The 16,476-nt window shown below is 68.3% G+C and overlaps 2 protein-coding genes across 3 annotated transcripts; one reads left to right on the forward strand and one right to left on the reverse strand.

Annotated features, from left to right (window-relative positions):
- Positions 1-118: 118 nt before the first annotated feature.
- On the reverse strand, positions 119-5,597 carry TARBP2 (TARBP2 subunit of RISC loading complex). 2 transcript variants are annotated; one of them, XM_032713616.1, is made up of 9 exons: positions 5,438-5,597; positions 3,704-3,873; positions 2,937-3,036; positions 2,314-2,397; positions 2,094-2,166; positions 1,660-1,777; positions 1,430-1,557; positions 947-1,136; positions 119-533 (listed from the first exon to the last, which is right to left on the reverse strand). In XM_032713616.1, exons 2-9 carry the CDS (start codon positions 3,861-3,863, stop codon positions 376-378), a joined length of 1,011 nt encoding a protein of 336 aa, XP_032569507.1. In that variant the 5' UTR covers positions 3,864-3,873; positions 5,438-5,597; the 3' UTR covers positions 119-375. The 2 variants fall into 2 exon arrangements, with proteins under 2 accessions (XP_032569507.1, XP_032569505.1); XM_032713614.1 differs by lacking the exon at positions 5,438-5,597 and adding an exon at positions 4,768-4,841.
- Positions 5,598-6,508: 911 nt separating this feature from the next.
- Positions 6,509-15,784, forward strand: MAP3K12 (mitogen-activated protein kinase kinase kinase 12). The gene is made up of 14 exons (XM_032713580.1): positions 6,509-6,555; positions 8,397-8,745; positions 9,092-9,275; positions 10,070-10,261; positions 11,065-11,223; positions 11,546-11,704; positions 11,990-12,098; positions 12,369-12,478; positions 12,814-12,930; positions 13,163-13,300; positions 13,737-14,184; positions 14,441-14,511; positions 14,827-15,076; positions 15,641-15,784. Exons 2-14 carry the CDS (start codon positions 8,418-8,420, stop codon positions 15,731-15,733), a joined length of 2,358 nt encoding a protein of 785 aa, XP_032569471.1. The 5' UTR covers positions 6,509-6,555; positions 8,397-8,417; the 3' UTR covers positions 15,734-15,784.
- The last annotated feature ends 692 nt before the right edge of the window (positions 15,785-16,476 follow it).

Here is a 16,476-nt window from a genome sequence, read left to right on the forward strand (position 1 = left end):
CACCCCTGAGCGCTCACTCTGCTTTTACCCCTGGGGGACGGGTCGGGGGGAGGAGGGATCAGCCCCCTTTCTGCCCCCCAGCCCCCCCAGCTCCCCAAGCAGACGCCGACACAGGGAGTACAAATCCCCCCAGCTTTATTCCTGGGGGCGGATGGTGCCCGGGGACCCTCCTGGCGCTGCTGGGGGAAGGGGCAGGCCAGAGGGAGCCCCTGGGCCCTGAGGTCCGTCTGTCTGTCCATCCACAGACCCAGGCGGGTCCCTGTGTCCGGGGGGTGGTGGGTGAGGGCCGGGTGCCCTGCCATGAGTCCAGCGAGTCCTGGGGTGTGTCCGTGCGCCCGTGGGTGTGTCTGGGGGAGTCACTCGCCCCCGGGGGGGTCACTTGCCCCCCGCCATGATGCGCAGGTACTGCAGGGCGTTGCGGGCGGCCTGGGCGCGGGCGCCGTCGCGGGACGGGGCGGCCCCGTGGCACACGGTGGTCGGCTGCGTCGAGAGCTCCACCAGGCACTGGTGCAGCCCACTGAGGCTCAGCGCGTCTGGGGGAGACACCAGGGGTCATCCCGACACCCCCACAGCACTCCCCGAGCCCGGCTTGGGGCACCCATGGGGCTGGGGGGGTGCCTGGGGAGGGGCAGAGGGGCTGAAAGGGTGTCCCGGGAGAGATGGGGGTGCCTGGGGGAGGTGGGGGTAACCTGGGGAGGGGCAGAGGGGCCAAGGGGGCCCGGGGGGTATCCAGGTGCGGTGGGGATATCTTGGGGTAATGGGGGTCCCGGAATTGTCCGGGTGGCATGGGGGGACCCTGGGGAAGGTGGGGGTGCCTGGGGAGGGGCAGAGGGGCTAAGGGGGTCCCGGGATCATCTGGGTGGCATGGGGGGACCCTGGGGAAGGTGGGGGTGCCTGGGGAGGAGCAGAGGGGTTTAAGGGGGTCCTGGGGGTCCCAGGTGCTCACCGATGTCGAGGTAGCTGATGGCAAAGCTCTGCTCCTCCGAGAGCTCCTGCAGGAGAGCACAGGCCCCCCCCGGCGCGGGGGCCCCCCCCCGGCTCCGCAGCTGCCCCAACTTCTCGCCCGCCGAGTTCCTCAGGGAGTCCCAGGTACAGCCGGGGGCTCGGCCCCGCAGCCCCTCCAGCCGGGGGCACGTCTTGGGGGGGGGGCACAGGGCACTCAGGAACCCACCAACCCCCCTTGGGACCACTGAGCCCCCCCCCAGGGACACGAGAACTGCAGGGACCCCAACACCAGGACACCCATGGGGACCACGCTCACCCACCCCACAGGGACCCCAAATCCAGAGGGTCCCCCCAAGTTACTCACTGGGCCGTGGAGTGGGGGGGTGAAGAGGGTCCCACCACCCCCACTGTGGGTGGCTTTGGGGTGCCTGCGCCCCTGCTAACCCCTTGGGGTGCCCCGAGGCTCCCCAGTGCCCCCCAGTACCATGTTGAACTGGTCCTCCTCGCCCTCGGCCTCGCTGCCGTCGCGCGGCTCCATCGGCACGTTGTGGATCCGCACGAGCATCTTGGCGGCCGCGTTGCGCTTCGCCAGCTTCTTGGAGGTGCCGCTGCCTGGGGAGGGGGGGCCCAGTGCCCTGGGGTGAGCCAGGACACCCTGCCCCATCCCCACAGACACCCCAGGGGTCCCCGTGTGCCCCCCGGCCCGCGGCTCACCGATCTCCACGAAGCGCTCCACGCGGCACGTCATGGTGAACTCCTTGCGGTGCGCCGGCCCCGACTCCTGGGTCACTGTGTACTCGGGCAGGCGCCAGCCCTTCTGCACCACCAGCTCCTGGGGACGGGGGAAACTGGGACAGGGACACCCCCTGAACGGGGACACCGCCCCAAAAGGGGCCGGCAGCACCCGAAACGGGGATAACCGGCCCCAAAATGGGGATAACCGACCATAAAACGGGGATAACTGTCCCCAAGCAGGAACAACGGACCCCAAAATGGGAATAGCCCCAAAATGGGGGTAACTGACCACAAAATTGGGATAACTGTCCCCAAACATGAACAACAGGCCCCAAAACGGGGTTAATCAGCCCCAAAATAGCGATAACTGTCCCCAAGCAGGAACAACGGGCCCCAAAATGGGTGTCACCCACCTGCAGAGCCCCCACGGGGTTACACTCCGACTGGGGGGGGGACACGGGTGTCTTCATCTCCAGGGGGGGCCCCCTGTGGGGAGCAGAGGGATGAGGGGGGCACCCCACACCCCCCTTGCCTTGGGGGGCACAGCGGGGTAACAGGGTGCCAGGATGAGGGGTTTAGGAGGACACACCATGCCCCCCATGCCCATCCTGGCACTGGGTACCCCCCTGTTACCTGGGCGAGGGAGGGGGCACGGCAGGGGCTGGGGGGGCAGCAGCAGGGCCGGGCTCAGCCGGGGGCTCTGGGGGGAAAGGAGAGCTGGGGGAGAAAGAGGAGATGTTAAAGCCTGAGTTGGCACCCCCTGAGCGCCCCCAGACCCCCCTTGTACCCTCACTTCCCCCAGACACCCCCAGACCCCCTTGGGTACCCCCAGACCCACCCTGGGCACCCCAGACCCCCACAGGCACCCCTGAACCCATTGGGTACCCCCAGACCCCCACAGGTACCTCTGTAACCCCCTGAGTACCCTCAGACCTCCCCAGGCACCCTCAGACCCCCTCTGTACCCCCCAGACCCCCCTGGTACACTCACCCTGTCGAGGCACCCCCAGACCCCCCTGGGCACCCCCAAACCTAACTGATTCCAAATCCCACGGGATCCCCCAGCCCCCCTGGGTACCCCCAAACTCCCTTGGACACCCTCCTGCCCCGTAGATCCCCCTAAACCTTGGCACCCTTCAGCCCCTGGTACTCCCAGACTGCCTGGGCACCGCACCCCCTCCCAACCCCCCAAACTCCCCCCCCAGCCCCTCCTGGACACACTGAACACCCCCCCCGCCCCTCCAGGGACCCCCCCACCTGTGCTCCGGGGGCTCCAGCATGGCCCCCCCCCCTCTGAGCAGCCTCAGGGCCACCTCGGCCGCCTTGTGCTTCGCCGCCTTCTTGCTGGGGCCCTGCCCTGGGGGGCACCGGGGGGCTCAGGGGGGGGACCCGGTGGGCCCCTCCCCACCACCCACCTCCTGCAGGCCCAGGGGACCCCTGAGCATCCCAGGGGATCCCCCACCAGGACCCACTTTTCCAGGAGTCCCAGGGTTTCCTCCTCCTTCTCCCTGGGACAAGCCCCCCAAAGTGTGACACACCCATCACCTCTCCCCAGGTTGTGGCCCCCCCTCCTCACCCTCTCCTGTGTGGGGGGAAACCCTGGGGGTGAGGGGCGTCCACGGCCTGGGTGTGGAGGTGTTGGGACCCCCTGGTGCAGCTGATGTCCCTGAGGGGACGGGGGGGTAAGGAGGTTTTGGGGGGGGGGGTCAGGAAGGGTTTGGGGTCCTCCTGGTGCAGCTGATGTCCCCAAGGGTGACAGAGGGGTCAGGGGGAGGTTTTTGGGGGGGTTGGGGTCCCATCAGCGCAGATGATGTCCCTGAGGGTGACGTCAGGAGGGGTTTGGGGGGCTCAGGAGGGGTTTGGGGGGGCTAGGGGTTTTGGGGTCCTACTGGTGCAGCTGATGTCCCTGAGGGTGACACAGGGTCAGGAGGGGTTTGGGAGGGTCTGGGGGGCTTGTGGGAGTCAGGAGGGGTTTGGAGGGCTCAGGAGGGTCTTGGGGGGGGCTAGGGGTTTTGGGGTCCCACCGGTGCAGCTGATGTCCCCGAGGGTGACGCGGAAGGTGAAGTTGGGCTGGTGGGCCTGGCCCTCAGCCTTGAGCAGGTCGTAGCCGGGGGTCCGTCCTAAGCGTGTCCCATATTCCTGCAGGAGGCTGATGGGCGTCTTCCCGGGGCTGGCGGCCACCATCTGCTCCAGGCTGGCACACAGGGACAGGGACAGCGCTGTCACCACCCCCCGGGGCTGGGGGGGACACGGGGACTAGGAGGGCACTGACAGGGAGCAGGGGGACAGGGGTGGCACCGCTTCCCTGCGGGTCAGAGGGGACACAGGGACACCGGTGGCAGTGCCAGGGCATTAGGATATGGGGATGGGGACGGCACCACTGGGGACACAGGGACAGGGCTGGCATCACCTCGTGGCACAGGGACGGGGCGGTGGCACTGCCATGTAGTGTGGGGACACAGGGACTGGGGGGGACACGTTGACAGGGGTAGCACTGGTGTGTAATGCAGTGACAGGGATGGAGCCCCCACACAGTGTGGGGACGAGGGTGGCACTGCCACACAGCACGGGGACAGGGGGACACTGGGACAGGGGTGGCAGTGCCACACGGGGATGGGGGTGGCACTACTGGGGACAGGGGGACAGAGGTGGCAGTGCCACCCGGGGACAGAGGTGGCACCACCGGGGACACCGGGGTGGGGGTGGCACTACCACATGGGGAGAGGGGTGGCACTACCGGGGACAGAGGTGGCACACTGGGATGGGGGTGGCACTACCACATGGGGAGGGGGGTGGCAGTGCCACCCGGGGACAGGGATGGCACCACCAGGGACTCAGGGACCGCGATGCCACCGCCACACCCCATAGGGACACACCTGTCCCCCCTCCTCCCTCCCTCGCGTGGCGACACGGGGACAGTCCCGCGTGTGTCCCCCTCCCCGGCCCCTCCCCGCCGCCGCCCACTCCTCCCTCCCCCGCGGCCTAGGCCGCCCCTTCCCCCTGCCCGCCACCCCCGTGGCGCGGGGGGGTCTGTGCCGGGCTCTGGGGCGGTGCCTGGCGCGGGGGGGTCCCGGGGGGGTCCCGGTACCTGGGGAAGGCGCCGCCGCTCCGCCGGGCCCCGCCCGCCCCCTCCTCGCTCATCCCCGCCGCTCCGGCCGCCGCCCGCGCCGCCAGGGGGCGCGCGGCATCACGGGAGGCGAGCGCCGCGCGGGGGGGTCTGGGAATCGTAGTCCGGCCGCGCCGCCCGCCCCGCGCGCCGACGCGGCTCCGCCCCCTCCGGCGGACTACGGTTCCCACAATCCCTCGCGCGAGGAGGGAGGGCACAGAGGGAACGGGGAGGAGTTGGGAAGCGGGTCACGTGACTCTTGGAGAGGAAGGGGGGGTCCTGCCTCAGTTTCCCCCTCAATGGGGACAATGGGGACAGTGGGGACAGGACAGGCGGTGAGGGAGGTGCGTCAGAGGTGGCACTGGTCAGAGGAGGAGCACTGGGAGCAGACTGGGAGCACTGGGGACGGAAGGAGAGGCATACTGGGAGTACTGGGATTACACTGGGAGCACTGGGGACAGAGGGAGACCCAGACTTGGACCACGAGGGAGCACTGGTGACGCAGGGGCACCTGTACTGGGAGCACTGGGATCAGACTGAGAGCACCGGGATTGCACTGGGAGCACTGGGAACAAAGTGACACCCAAACTGGGATCAGACTGGAAGCACTGGGGTTGCACTGGGAGCACTGAGAACAGCGGGACACTCGTACTGGGAGTACTCGGACTGCGCTGGTGCCCCGTGTGCTGCTGGGGTTGGGCGAGCCCGGTGCCGGGGGTTCTGGGGGCACCAGGGGGGTCCAGTCCTGCTCCTGGAGGTCCCGCTGCTGCTGCCGGGGGGTCCCGATGTCGGGGAGGTTCCTGATGCCGTATCGGGGTTCCGGTGCAGTATCGGAGTCCCGGTGCAGTATCGGGGGTGGTCTCGGTGCTCGTTCCGGTCTCTCCGAGTCCCGGTGCAGTGTCGGGGTCCCGCTGCGGTATCGGGGGGCCGGTCCCGGTGCCGGTGGTGTCCCGATGGGGTGGTCCTGGTGCTCGTGCCGGTCTCTCCGGGTCCAGGAGGGTCCCGGTGCATTATCGGGGTCCCGGTGCTGTATTGGGGGTGGTCCCGCTGTCCGTGCCGGTCTCTCCGAGTCCCGGTGCAGTGTCGGGGGGACGGTCCCGGTGCCGGTGGTGTCCCGGTGGGGGGGTCCCGGTGCTCGTGCCGGTCTCTCCGGGTCCAGGAGGGTCCCGGTGCAGTATCGGGGTCCCGGTCCTGTATTGGGGGTGGTCCCGCTGTCCGTGCCGGTCTCTCCGGTTCCCGGTGCAGTGTCGGGGGGCCGGTGCGGTATCGGGGGGCCGGTCCCGGTGCCGGTGGTGTCCCGGTATGGGGGTCTCGGTGCTCGTGCCGGTCTCTCTGGGTCCAGGGGGTCCCGGTGCAGTATCGGGGTCCCTGTGCAGTACTGCGGGTGGTCCCGGTGTCCGTGTCGGTCTCTCTGGGTCCGGGAGGGTCCCAGTGTCCGTGCCGGTCTCTCTGGGTGCCGGTGCAGTGTCAGGGTCCCGGTGCGGTATCGGGGGGGGCGGTCCCGGTGCCGGTGGTGTCCCAGTGGAGGGGTCCCGGTGTCCGTGCCGCTCTCTCCGGTGCGCGGGGCGGGGCCGGGGCGGGGCCGTTCTCGCCGGGCGGGGCCGTTCTCGCCGCTCGCCCCGACCGCGGCCCCGGCCCCGGTACCGGCCCCGCCCGCCGGGCCCAGCCCCACCAGCACCAGCATTACCGGGACTCCCCCGGCACCGGGACCCCCCCGAGACCCCCCCGGCATCACCCGCATCCCCGGGCGCAGGGCCCGGAGCCCCCCAGGTACCGGCACCGGCACGGGGAGGCCGCGGGGCGGGAGGATGCGCCGGGATTGGGGGGGCCGGGGGTGGGAGGGGGGGGCAGGACTGGGGATGCACCGGGATGGGGGGGGGGAGACAGGAACAGGGATACAGCGGGTGATGGCGCGTATCCCCCCGCGCCCCCCCTCTGCAGGTCCCCCCACCGGGCCCGGGGGGGCCGCGCCCTCCCCTCCCCCCGCCCCGGGCGCGGGGTCCCTGCAGGGTTTGGGGGGGTCTTGGGGGGTGGGAGGGATGAGGGGACACGAGCGGCCTCTTGCACACGCGTGTGCCCCCCCCCTCACGGGGGTGATGCTCTTACACACGCGTGACCCCCCCCCCGGGCCGCAGACGTGCCCGCACCCCCGTGCACGCGCGCGTGACCTCTTGCACGCGCGTGTGCAACGCCGGCAGGTGCGTCTGTGTGTCCGTGTGCCCGTCCCTGTGTCCGTGTGTCCCTCCCCATGTGCACGCCCCCCCCTTCCCCTAACGCCTGTGCGCCCTTTGCACGCTCTCGTGCCCCCCCCTCCCCCGTGGGTGCGGACCCCCCCTTTCACGCTCGTGTGCGCCCCGACACGCGTGGGCCGCGTTACACACGCGTGTGCCCCCCCCGGGCCCCTGCACGCGCGTGTGCCCCCCCCCCGCTCTGCCCTTCCCCCCCCCTCCAGGGACCCCCCCACCGTCACACGCGTGTGCCCCCCGCAGCCCGTCACGCACGTCCCCCCACCCCGGCCCCCTCCCCGGTGTCGCGACAGGGCGCCATGTCCCGACATGTGGTGCCGGCGGGGGCGCTCTCACTCCCCCGCTCCCCTCCTCCAGCTTTGCGCTGTCGCGACATGGGGCCGGCGCTGTCGCATGTCGCGACAGACACTTCCTCCTCTCCCCAACCCGTTTATCCAACGCCCCCCCAGGGTCGCTGGTTCCCCGTTTCTGCCTCAGTTTCCCCGGGGGGGGGGGAAGGCTCCATCCCTTACCGGGATGACGTCACCGCGTGACGTGATGTCACCACGGGGGGACACACGCGACACCTGGAGGGGCGGGTCGCGGCCCCCCCCGGGTCCCTCGGGGTGACGTTAAGCCCCTCCCACACCCCCCTCTCCGGTGACTCACCCCCCCCAATTTTATGATGACATCATCGCTGGCCCCGCTGTTGCCATGGTAACTGCCCCCCCCCCCAAATAGGAGCCGGATCAGTCCCCCTGGGACCCCTCGGCCCCTGAGCCCCCCTGAGCTCCCTACCCTGCCTCAGTTTCCCCCGGCACGTTTGCACGTGGCCTTTACGCACCCGTGGGCACTGGGGGGGGTGGGCTCTGCCCCTGGCCCCATGTGGGGGTGAGGAGGGGGCAAGTGTGCAAGGGGGGGGCACACATGTGTAAAGGTTGGACACACATGAGGGGCTGCAGATGTGGGTGGCAGGGGGTGCACATGCGTGTAAAGCATCTCACACGTGTGTAAAGGGGCCCACACGCTTGTGCAGGGGCCCACACATATGTAAAAGCTCTCACATGTGTAAAGGGTGTTTACATGTCAGATGTGCATGGCAGGGAGTGCACGTGCTTGTAAAGGGGATCACACTTGTGTGAAGGGGCTCACGTGTGTGAGGGGCTCACATGGCAGGGGTGCAGATGTGGGTGACAGGGCATGCACATGCGTGTAAAGGGTCTCACATGTAAAGGGTCTCACATGTGTGTAAAGGGGCTCACACGCGTGCAAAGGGGCCCACATGTGTTAAAAGGGGCTCATGTAAAGGGGCTCACACGCATGTAAAGCGGTGCCTGTGGGTACAAGGGGTGCCCCCCCCGCCCCGCTGACCCCCGTACCCCACAGGCGGGCGGGGGTCCCACCATCATGGCCTGTCTGCACGAGACCCGCACGCCGTCGCCCTCGCTGGCGCTGCCCTCGGACGGGACCCCCGAGCAGGAGCTGACGCCCACCCAGTGCGTCCTGCGCGACGTCCTGCCCGCCCCCACCGCCCCCCCCGAGGCCTGGCCGCGCCGGGGGGGTCCCCGGCCCCCCGAGCTGGGCCCCGAGGCCGCGGGGCCGCTGGCGGCCGATGCCGCCCACCTGCGCTGCCAGGCCGGGGGGGGCTTCCTCGAGGGGCTCTTCGGGTGCCTCAAGCCCGTGTGGACCATGATCGGCAAAGCCTACGCGGCCGAGCACAAACACCCGCCCGAGGGTGAGGGGGCGCGGGGCCGGGGGGGCTGGGGGCATGGGGGGGGAAAGGAGGGGACAAAGGAGGGGGCGAGGGGGTAAAGGAGGGTGTGAGGGAGCAAAGGAGGGGACAAAGGAGGGGGCGAGGGGGTAAAGGAGGGTGTGAGGGGGCAAAGGGGGAGGCAAGGGCACAAGGGGGGAAAAGGAGAGGGGGGGGAAAAGGAGCAAAGGAGAGTCCAAGGGAGGGCGTGAGGGGACAAGGGGGCAAAGGGGGGTGTTGTGGGTGGCATAACCGTGGGTGTGGGGGTGCTCTGGGGGCTGTGGGGGTGCTCTGGGTGCTGTGGGGGTGCCATGGCCGTGGGTGCCCACAGACCCCTGGGAGGTGCCGTTTGAGGAGATCCTGGACCTGCAGTGGGTGGGCAGTGGGGCACAGGGTGCCGTGTTCCTGGGCCGCTTCCACGGTGAGGAGGTGGCTGTGAAGAAGGTGAGGGACCTCAAGGAGACCGACATCAAACACCTGCGCAAGCTCAAGCACCCCAACATCATCACCTTCAAGTGAGAGGGGGGCCGCTGCTGCCGGTGTGGGGGCACGGGGGCATGGGGGCACCCTGGGCATGGGGGCACCCTGGGCATGGGGCCCAGGTGTGGAGCATGGAATGTGGTGTGGGGCATGGTCATGCCAGGGTCATGGAGTGTGGATGTGGCACGGGAAAGCCGTGGTGATGGGGAACACCATGAGCGTGACAGAACATGGGCATGGCAAAGGGCATGGAACATGCTAGAACATGTGGGCACAGGGCATGGACATACCGTAGGCATGGGCATGGAGTGGGCATGGGGGGTGAAGGCATAGACACTCCATGGGCGTGGACACGGCATGGGCCATGGATGTGGTGTGGGCATGGGGAACACCATGGACAGGGCATGGACACAGCATGGGCATGGCATGGGCATGGACACAGCATGGGCATGGCATGGGCACAGGCACAACAGGGACACAGCCTGGGCATGAGCACAGACATGGCATGAGCAGGAGTGTGGGCACAGGCACAGAGGTCATGGACATGCCATAGGCATGACCATGGACATGGCATGAGCATGAACACAGCATGAGCATGGACACAGCACGGACACAGCATGGACACGGCATGGGCACGGTCACAGGGGTTATGGACATGCCACGGTCATGGGGCACCGACGTGTCACTGCATGGGGACCCCCAGCATGGCATGGACCGGCGTGGGGGGGACATGGCATGGGCACAGGGCACTGGCATGGGGCCCACTGGGTGGGTGTCCTGGATGAACCGGGGGCCCCCGGCGGGCGCTGAGGTGCCGCTGTGCCCCCAGGGGCGTGTGCACCCAGGCCCCCTGTTACTGCATCATCATGGAGTTCTGCGCCCAGGGGCAGCTCTACGAGGTGCTGCGCGCCGGGCGCAAGGTCACCCCCTCCCTGCTGGTCGACTGGTCCATGGGCATCGCCGGCGGCATGAACTACCTGCACCTGCACAAGATCATCCACCGCGACCTCAAGTCGCCCAAGTGAGCGGGGGGTGGTGGGCTCGGAGCACCCCTGGGTACCGGGGGGTGCCCCAGGGGTGTGACTGCGATGGGGACGTGCCCGTGGTGGGGACGTGCCCGGGGTGGGTGCATGCCCGTGGCGGTGCCGTGCCCGCGGGGGCTGCGTGACAGTGACAGCTGCGTGTCCTTGGTGGTGCCGTGTCTGTGGCGGTGCTGTGCCCGTGGCGGTTGCATGTCTGTGGCAGTTGCATGTCTGTGACCATTGCATGTCCATGGCAGTGTCACTCCGTGGTGGTTCCATGCCTGTAGCAGTTGCATGACCGTGGCGGTGCCGTGCTCGTGGTGGTGGCATCCCCACAGCAGGACCACACTCATGGCAGTTGCATGGCCATGGTGGTGTCCCATGGTGGTGCCATGTTGGTGTTGTCCCATGGCAGTGCCGTGTCTGTATTGGTGTCCTGTGGCAGTGCCATGCCCATGGTGACGTTGTCCCATGGCATTGCCTTGTCCACATTGGTGTCCCACGCTGGTGCCATGTCCATGTTAGTGTCCCATGGCAGTGCCATGCCCATGTCGGTGTTGCCCCATGGCTGTTCTATGCCCATGGCAGTGCTGTCCCATGGCAGTGTCACCATGTCGGTGTTGCCCCATAGCAGTGCCGTGTCGGTGTTGTCCCGTGGCAGTGCCATGCCCATGGCGGTGCCGTCCCGTGGCGGTGCCGCGCCCGTGACCCGATGATGCTCGCAGCAGTTGCATGCCCGCGGCGGTGCCGTGCCCGTGTCATTGGCGTGTCATTGGCGTGGCGCTGAGCGCGTGCCCCCCAGCATGCTCATCACCTACGACGACGTGGTGAAGATCTCGGACTTCGGCACCTCCAAGGAGCTCATCGACAAGAGCACCAAGATGTCCTTTGCCGGCACCGTGGCCTGGATGGCCCCCGAGGTCATCCGCAACGAACCCGTCTCCGAGAAGGTGGACATCTGGTGAGGACGTGGGGACATCGGGGGAGCTCTGGTGTCATTGGGGACACAGCAACACACGGGGCTTTGAGGGGGGTGTTGGGGGCAACAGGGGGCACAGGGGACAACAGGGGCAGGGGACATTGTGGGGACACTGGGGACACTGGGAGGAACCAGAGATGGGGACACTGGGAGTGACACTGCAGGAATGGGGGACATCAGGGGCCACAGGAGCAGGGGGCAAGGGGGACACCAGGATAGGCAGCGGCAGTGGGGGGGACCAGGGGACCGCAGGAGGACACTGGGGGTGCCCCACCATGGGTGACGGGGCTGTGGGTGCCCCCAGGTCCTTTGGGGTGGTGCTGTGGGAGCTGCTGACGGGCGAGATCCCCTACAAGGACGTGGACTCGTCGGCCATAATCTGGGGCGTGGGCAGCAACAGCCTCCACCTGCCTGTGCCCTCCAGCTGCCCCGATGGCTTCAAGGTGCTGCTGCGCCAGTGCTGGTGAGTGCCCGGGGCACACCTCAGGGGGACACCCTGCCAGGGGCAGCCCACCCTGGGGACATGCCGTGGGCACCCGTGTCACGGATGAGCCCTGCCATGGGGGACCCCACTGTGGGGCCTGTCATTGGCACCCCAATGTGGGCAGGGCAGGGGGGACACCTGCTCGTAGAGGAGGTGCCCCCTCACCCTGGGGGTGTCCCATGTGCCCTTCTCTGCCCCTGGTCCCCCAAAAGCCTCCTCAGCACCCCCAGCACCCCTCAGAGTCGTGCTGCTCCCCTCCTCCAGGAACAGCAAACCTCGGAACCGGCCGTCCTTCCGCCAGATCCTGCTGCACCTCGACATCGCCTCTGCCGACGTCCTCTCCACCCCCCAGGAGACCTACTTCAAATCCCAGGTACCCAGCACCCTGGACTCTGGGACCCCACGATCCCAGCCCCCCACAACCCCATGATCCCAGCACCCCGGGATTCCAGGACCTGGGTGCTCAGTGCCTGTGGCAGCTGGTGCCCAGGATGCCCAATGCCCAGGGTAGCCAGTGCCTGGTGCCCTGGGTGCCCGGTGGCTGTGGTGGCCACTGCCCTGGGTGCCTGGTGCCCATGGTGCCCTGGGTGCCTGGTGCCCGTGGTGCCCGGTGGCCATGGCAGCTGATGCCCCTGTGCCACAGGCGGAGTGGCGGGAGGAGGTGAAGCTGCACTTTGAGAAGATCAAGTCGGAGGGGACGTGTCTGCACCGGCTGGAGGAGGAGCTGATCAACCGCCGGCGCGAGGAGCTCCGGTGCGGCCCTGCCCGGGGGCACTGGGGGCACTGGGGTGGGGAGGGGACCACGGACAGGGGGTGCCAGTGGGTGTTGGGGTACAGGGAGGGCTGTTGGGTGCCTGTCCTTGCACATGGTGAGTGCTGTGGGGGTCCATGGGTGCTGGTCCCTGCACATGGTGGGTGCTATGGGGGTCCACGGGTGCTAGTCCCTGCACATGGTGGGTGCTGTGGGTGTCTGTGAGTGCTTGTCCCTGCACATGGTGGGTGCCATGGGGGTCCATGGGTGCTTGTCCTTGCACATGGTGGGTGCCATGGGGTGTGTGTGCCAACGCCCTGCGTGTCCCGGGGGCCAGGCACGCGCTGGACATCCGGGAGCACTACGAGCGCAAGCTGGAGCGCGCCAACAACCTCTACATGGAGCTCAGTGCCCTCATGCTGCAGCTGGAGCTCAAGGAGAAGGAGCTGCTCAGGTGAGCTGGGCACTCCCAGCACTCAGCGGCACCCCCAGAACCCAACAGCGCCCCCAGCACCCCCTGTGCCCAGCCCATGATCACCCCATGGCCAACCCTATGTCAACCCCATGGCCAATGCCCTCCCTGTGCCCACCCTGAGCCCCAGGCCAGCCCCCCAAGGGCACGGCCACCCCCCCCAAGCCCCCGTACCCCGTGCCCTGTGCTGCTGCCCACGAGTGGCCCATGGCAGGAGGGAGCAGGCGCTGGAGAAGCGTTACCCCGGGCTCTTCAAGCCGCGGGCACCGCGGGGGCTCCTGCACGGGAATGCTGTTGAGACCCTCATCAAGAAACGCAACGTCCCCCAGAAGCTCTCACCCCATGGCAAGAGGTGAGCCCGGGGACCCTTGGGGGGCTGAAGGGGGACCCTGGGGCCTTTGGGGTGGAGGGTGCTGGGGGGTTGTGCATCTGGGTTGAGGGGGGGGCACGGACAAGGGGGTTCTTCCAGGTGGGGGGGTCTGGGAACCTGGGTGTGGGGGTTGTTTAGGGGATTTGGGAGCCCTGGGTCCTTTGGGGTGGGGGAGTCTGGGGTCTGTTTTTTGGGGGGAAGTGCTCTGGGTGTGCAGATTCCTGGGGACCACAGGATGGGAGTCTGGGGTCCTTTGGAGGGGGGACAGTTTGGGCCTGCAGATGCTGGTGGCCCTTGGAGGGGGGAATCTTTTTGGTGGGGTGTTGACATGGGGGTCCCTCCTGGCTGGGTGGGGAGGGCTCCTGGCTGCCCAGGTCCCCAGCCACAGCCCTTTCCCATGTCCTACCTCCCCCCCCAGACCCGACATCCTGAAGCCGGAGGTGCTGCTGCCCAAGCTGGACGCGGCCATGGCTCAGGTGGCCCTGCCGGGGTGTCCCAAGGGCCCCCCCTCCCCCGGGCGCAGCCGCCGGGCCAAGGGCCGCCACCGCAAAGCGGGACCCCGAGGGGGCTGCGGGGAGCTGGGCCCCGAGGCCGGGACCCCCCGGGGGCTGCCCGTGCCCCCCGCCACCGCTGCCAGTCCTGACATCCTCGGGGGCACCCTGGAGGCCGTGGGTGCCCCCCCGACCACGGTACCTGACGCGGGACCCGAGGGGGCGACGGGCACCCAAGGGTCCCCCCCGCCGCAGCCCCCCACTCCCGGGGAGCCTGAACGGGAGAGCGGGGCCGGCCGGGGGGGGAAAGGGGGGGCCGGGCAGCACCTCACCCCCGCGGCTCTGCTGTACCGGGCGGCCGTCACCCGCGGGCAGGTGAGACCCCCGGACACCCGGGTCTCTCTTTTGGGGAGGGGGGCACACAGGGCAGGAACCCCAGGTCCTTCCCAGGAGTGGGAGGTGGGATGGAGTCCTTCCGGGGAGAGGTTTTGGGGGGAGGTCCCTCCTGAGGAGGTGTGGGGGGGTCAGGACTCCTGGGTCCCTCCTGGGGGGGAGGGAGGGGGGGGGGTCAGGACCCTGGGTCCCTCCTGAGGGGCAGCAGGACCCCAACACCCCCCTCCTTTGCCACCAGAAGCGGGGGGTCTCATCGGAGGAGGAGGAGGGTGAAGTGGACAGTGAGGTGGAGCTGCCACTGCGGCAGAGGTGGGTGTTGCCCCCCCCTCCATGGGTGCTTTGGGGTGGGGGGGGGCACTGACATGTGGGTTCCTCCAGGTGAGGAGGGGTCATTTAGGAGACTGGGAGCACTGGGTCCTTTGGGGTGGGGGTGTCCGGGGTCTTTTGAGGGAGTGTGGGGGGAAGTGCTCTGGGTGTGCAGATGATGGGGGTCCTCAGGGTGGGGGGGGGTCTATGGGTGCTTGGACACCTGAGAGGGTGGAGGGGTCCATGGGTGCTCGGACACCTGAGAGGGGTCTGTGGGTGCCCGGGCACCTGGGTCCTCACCCCTCGCCCCCCACCCAGGTGGCCCCCGGGGATGAGCAAGCGCCAGTCGCTGTCGACCTTCAGCTCGGAGAACTTCTCGGATGGGGACGGGGACGAGGGGCACACGAGCGAGCCCTCCCACAGTGCCACCCCCGACGTGGGCAGCACCAACACGGACGAGCGTCCCGACGACCGCTCCGAGGACCTGCTCTCCCAGGGCTCCGAGATCCCCCTGGACGCGGCTCCCCCCGAGGGGCCCGGCCGCCGGCACGGGGGGCTCAGCCCCAAGGTGATGCCCCCACCCACCCTGGGCAGGTGCCGGGCAGCACCCACAGCCCTCCCAGGGATGGGCACCGTGGGGTGGGGGTCCCCAGGGTTGGGGATGGTGGGGTGCTCTGAGTCCCCCTGGATGGGGTTACCAAGGGGAAGGGGGTCCCCAGGGCTCCACCGGGGATGGGGGTCCCCCTGGGTTGGCGATGCTGGGGGGGGAGTCTCCTGAGCCCCCCTGGATGGGATTAGCAAAGGGAAGGGGGTCTCCAGGGTTGGGGATGGGGGGGGGGTCCCCTGAGCCCCTCTAGATGGGGTTACCAAGGGGAAGGGGGTCTCCAGGGCCCCACCAGGGATGGGGGTCCCCCTAGGTTGGGGATACTGGGGTGGGGGGTTCCATTGAGTTCCCCAAGATGGGGTTAGCAAGGGGAAGGGGGTCTCCAGGGTTGGGGATGGGGGGGGTTCCCCTGAGCCCCCTCAGATGGGGTTACCGAGGGAAAGGGAGTCTCCAGGGTCCCCCTGGACAGGGGTAGCAGGGCAAGGGGGATGTTTAACCCCCCCATTTGTGTGTCCCCCCCTTCCCAAGGTCTCCGAGGACTCGGACTGTGACAGCGCAGAGCTCGACCACTCAGGCAGCGGCGAGGGGCCCCCCCGGCCCACAGCCCCCCCGGGCCTGTGACCTGTGTGTCCCCCCCCCTCACACCCCCACCCCCTGCACCCCCTCACTTGTACAGCCCCAAATATTTATATAAATATCTATCGATCTCTACTGCTGCTGCTGCCTCAGGGTGGGGGGCACTGCAAGGGGTTTTTTTGGGGGGTGGGAGGTGGGCAGGGGGCTTTGAGGGGGCACTGCAAGGTGGTTTGGGGGGGTACTGGGGCAAAGAACAGGGGAGGAGGGTGTTTTGTCTCCCTCATTTGTTTATGAAGGTCCTACTGTAACAACCCCACAGAGGTAGAGAAGGGACCTGCCCCCTAATTTGAGGGAGGGGGCACAGGATATAAGGGGCTGAGCCCCCCCACATAGTCCCAGCCTTTCTTTACTGGTGACACTGGGAACACTGGGCGATGGCAGACACTCAGGGAAGGGGGGGGATTGTCACCCATGGGATTTTAGGGGGAAGGAGGGGGGGGGATTGTCACCCATGGGATTTTAGGGGGAAGGAGGGGGGAAAGGAAAGAGTGAACAGAACAAACTGGCACACCAGTTTCCATTAAAGACCAGTTAGCAGGGAACTGGGAGAGGAGAGACACCCCCAAAATGCATCCAGAGGATCAAAGTTCCCGCCCCAGGACCGGTTTATGTCAGTCCAGTGAGACCCCAAAACAACTGGGTCATAAGTGGGAGCAGTGGGCCAGTTTATCCCACTGCAGAGGGATCCCCAAGCTGGGCCATACTGGGAGCACTGGGCTGGTTTACCC

The sequence above is a fragment of the Chiroxiphia lanceolata genome, chromosome 30 (genome assembly GCF_009829145.1).
Source record: "Chiroxiphia lanceolata isolate bChiLan1 chromosome 30, bChiLan1.pri, whole genome shotgun sequence".
Classification (NCBI taxonomy): Eukaryota; Metazoa; Chordata; class Aves; order Passeriformes; family Pipridae; genus Chiroxiphia; species Chiroxiphia lanceolata.

What these genes read in the sequence shown, in the direction of transcription:
- TARBP2 (XM_032713614.1), bottom strand. Translation starts at nt 4,820, where the DNA reads ATGAGCGAGGAGGGGGCGGGCGGGGCCCGGCGGAGCGGCGGCGCCTTC. An exon ending in CGGGGACATCAGCTGCACCG is followed by an intron (nt 3,037 to 3,703) that starts GTGGGACCCCAA and finishes GGTGCCCCCCAG; the next exon opens with GGCAGGGCCCCAGCAAGAAG. An exon ending in GGAGCGCTTCGTGGAGATCG is followed by an intron (nt 1,558 to 1,659) that starts GTGAGCCGCGGG and finishes CCCCCTCCCCAG; the next exon opens with GCAGCGGCACCTCCAAGAAG.
- MAP3K12 (XM_032713580.1), top strand. Translation starts at nt 8,418, where the DNA reads ATGGCCTGTCTGCACGAGACCCGCACGCCGTCGCCCTCGCTGGCGCTG. An exon ending in CCCAACATCATCACCTTCAA is followed by an intron (nt 9,276 to 10,069) that starts GTGAGAGGGGGG and finishes CTGTGCCCCCAG; the next exon opens with GGGCGTGTGCACCCAGGCCC. An exon ending in AGACCTACTTCAAATCCCAG is followed by an intron (nt 12,099 to 12,368) that starts GTACCCAGCACC and finishes CCTGTGCCACAG; the next exon opens with GCGGAGTGGCGGGAGGAGGT.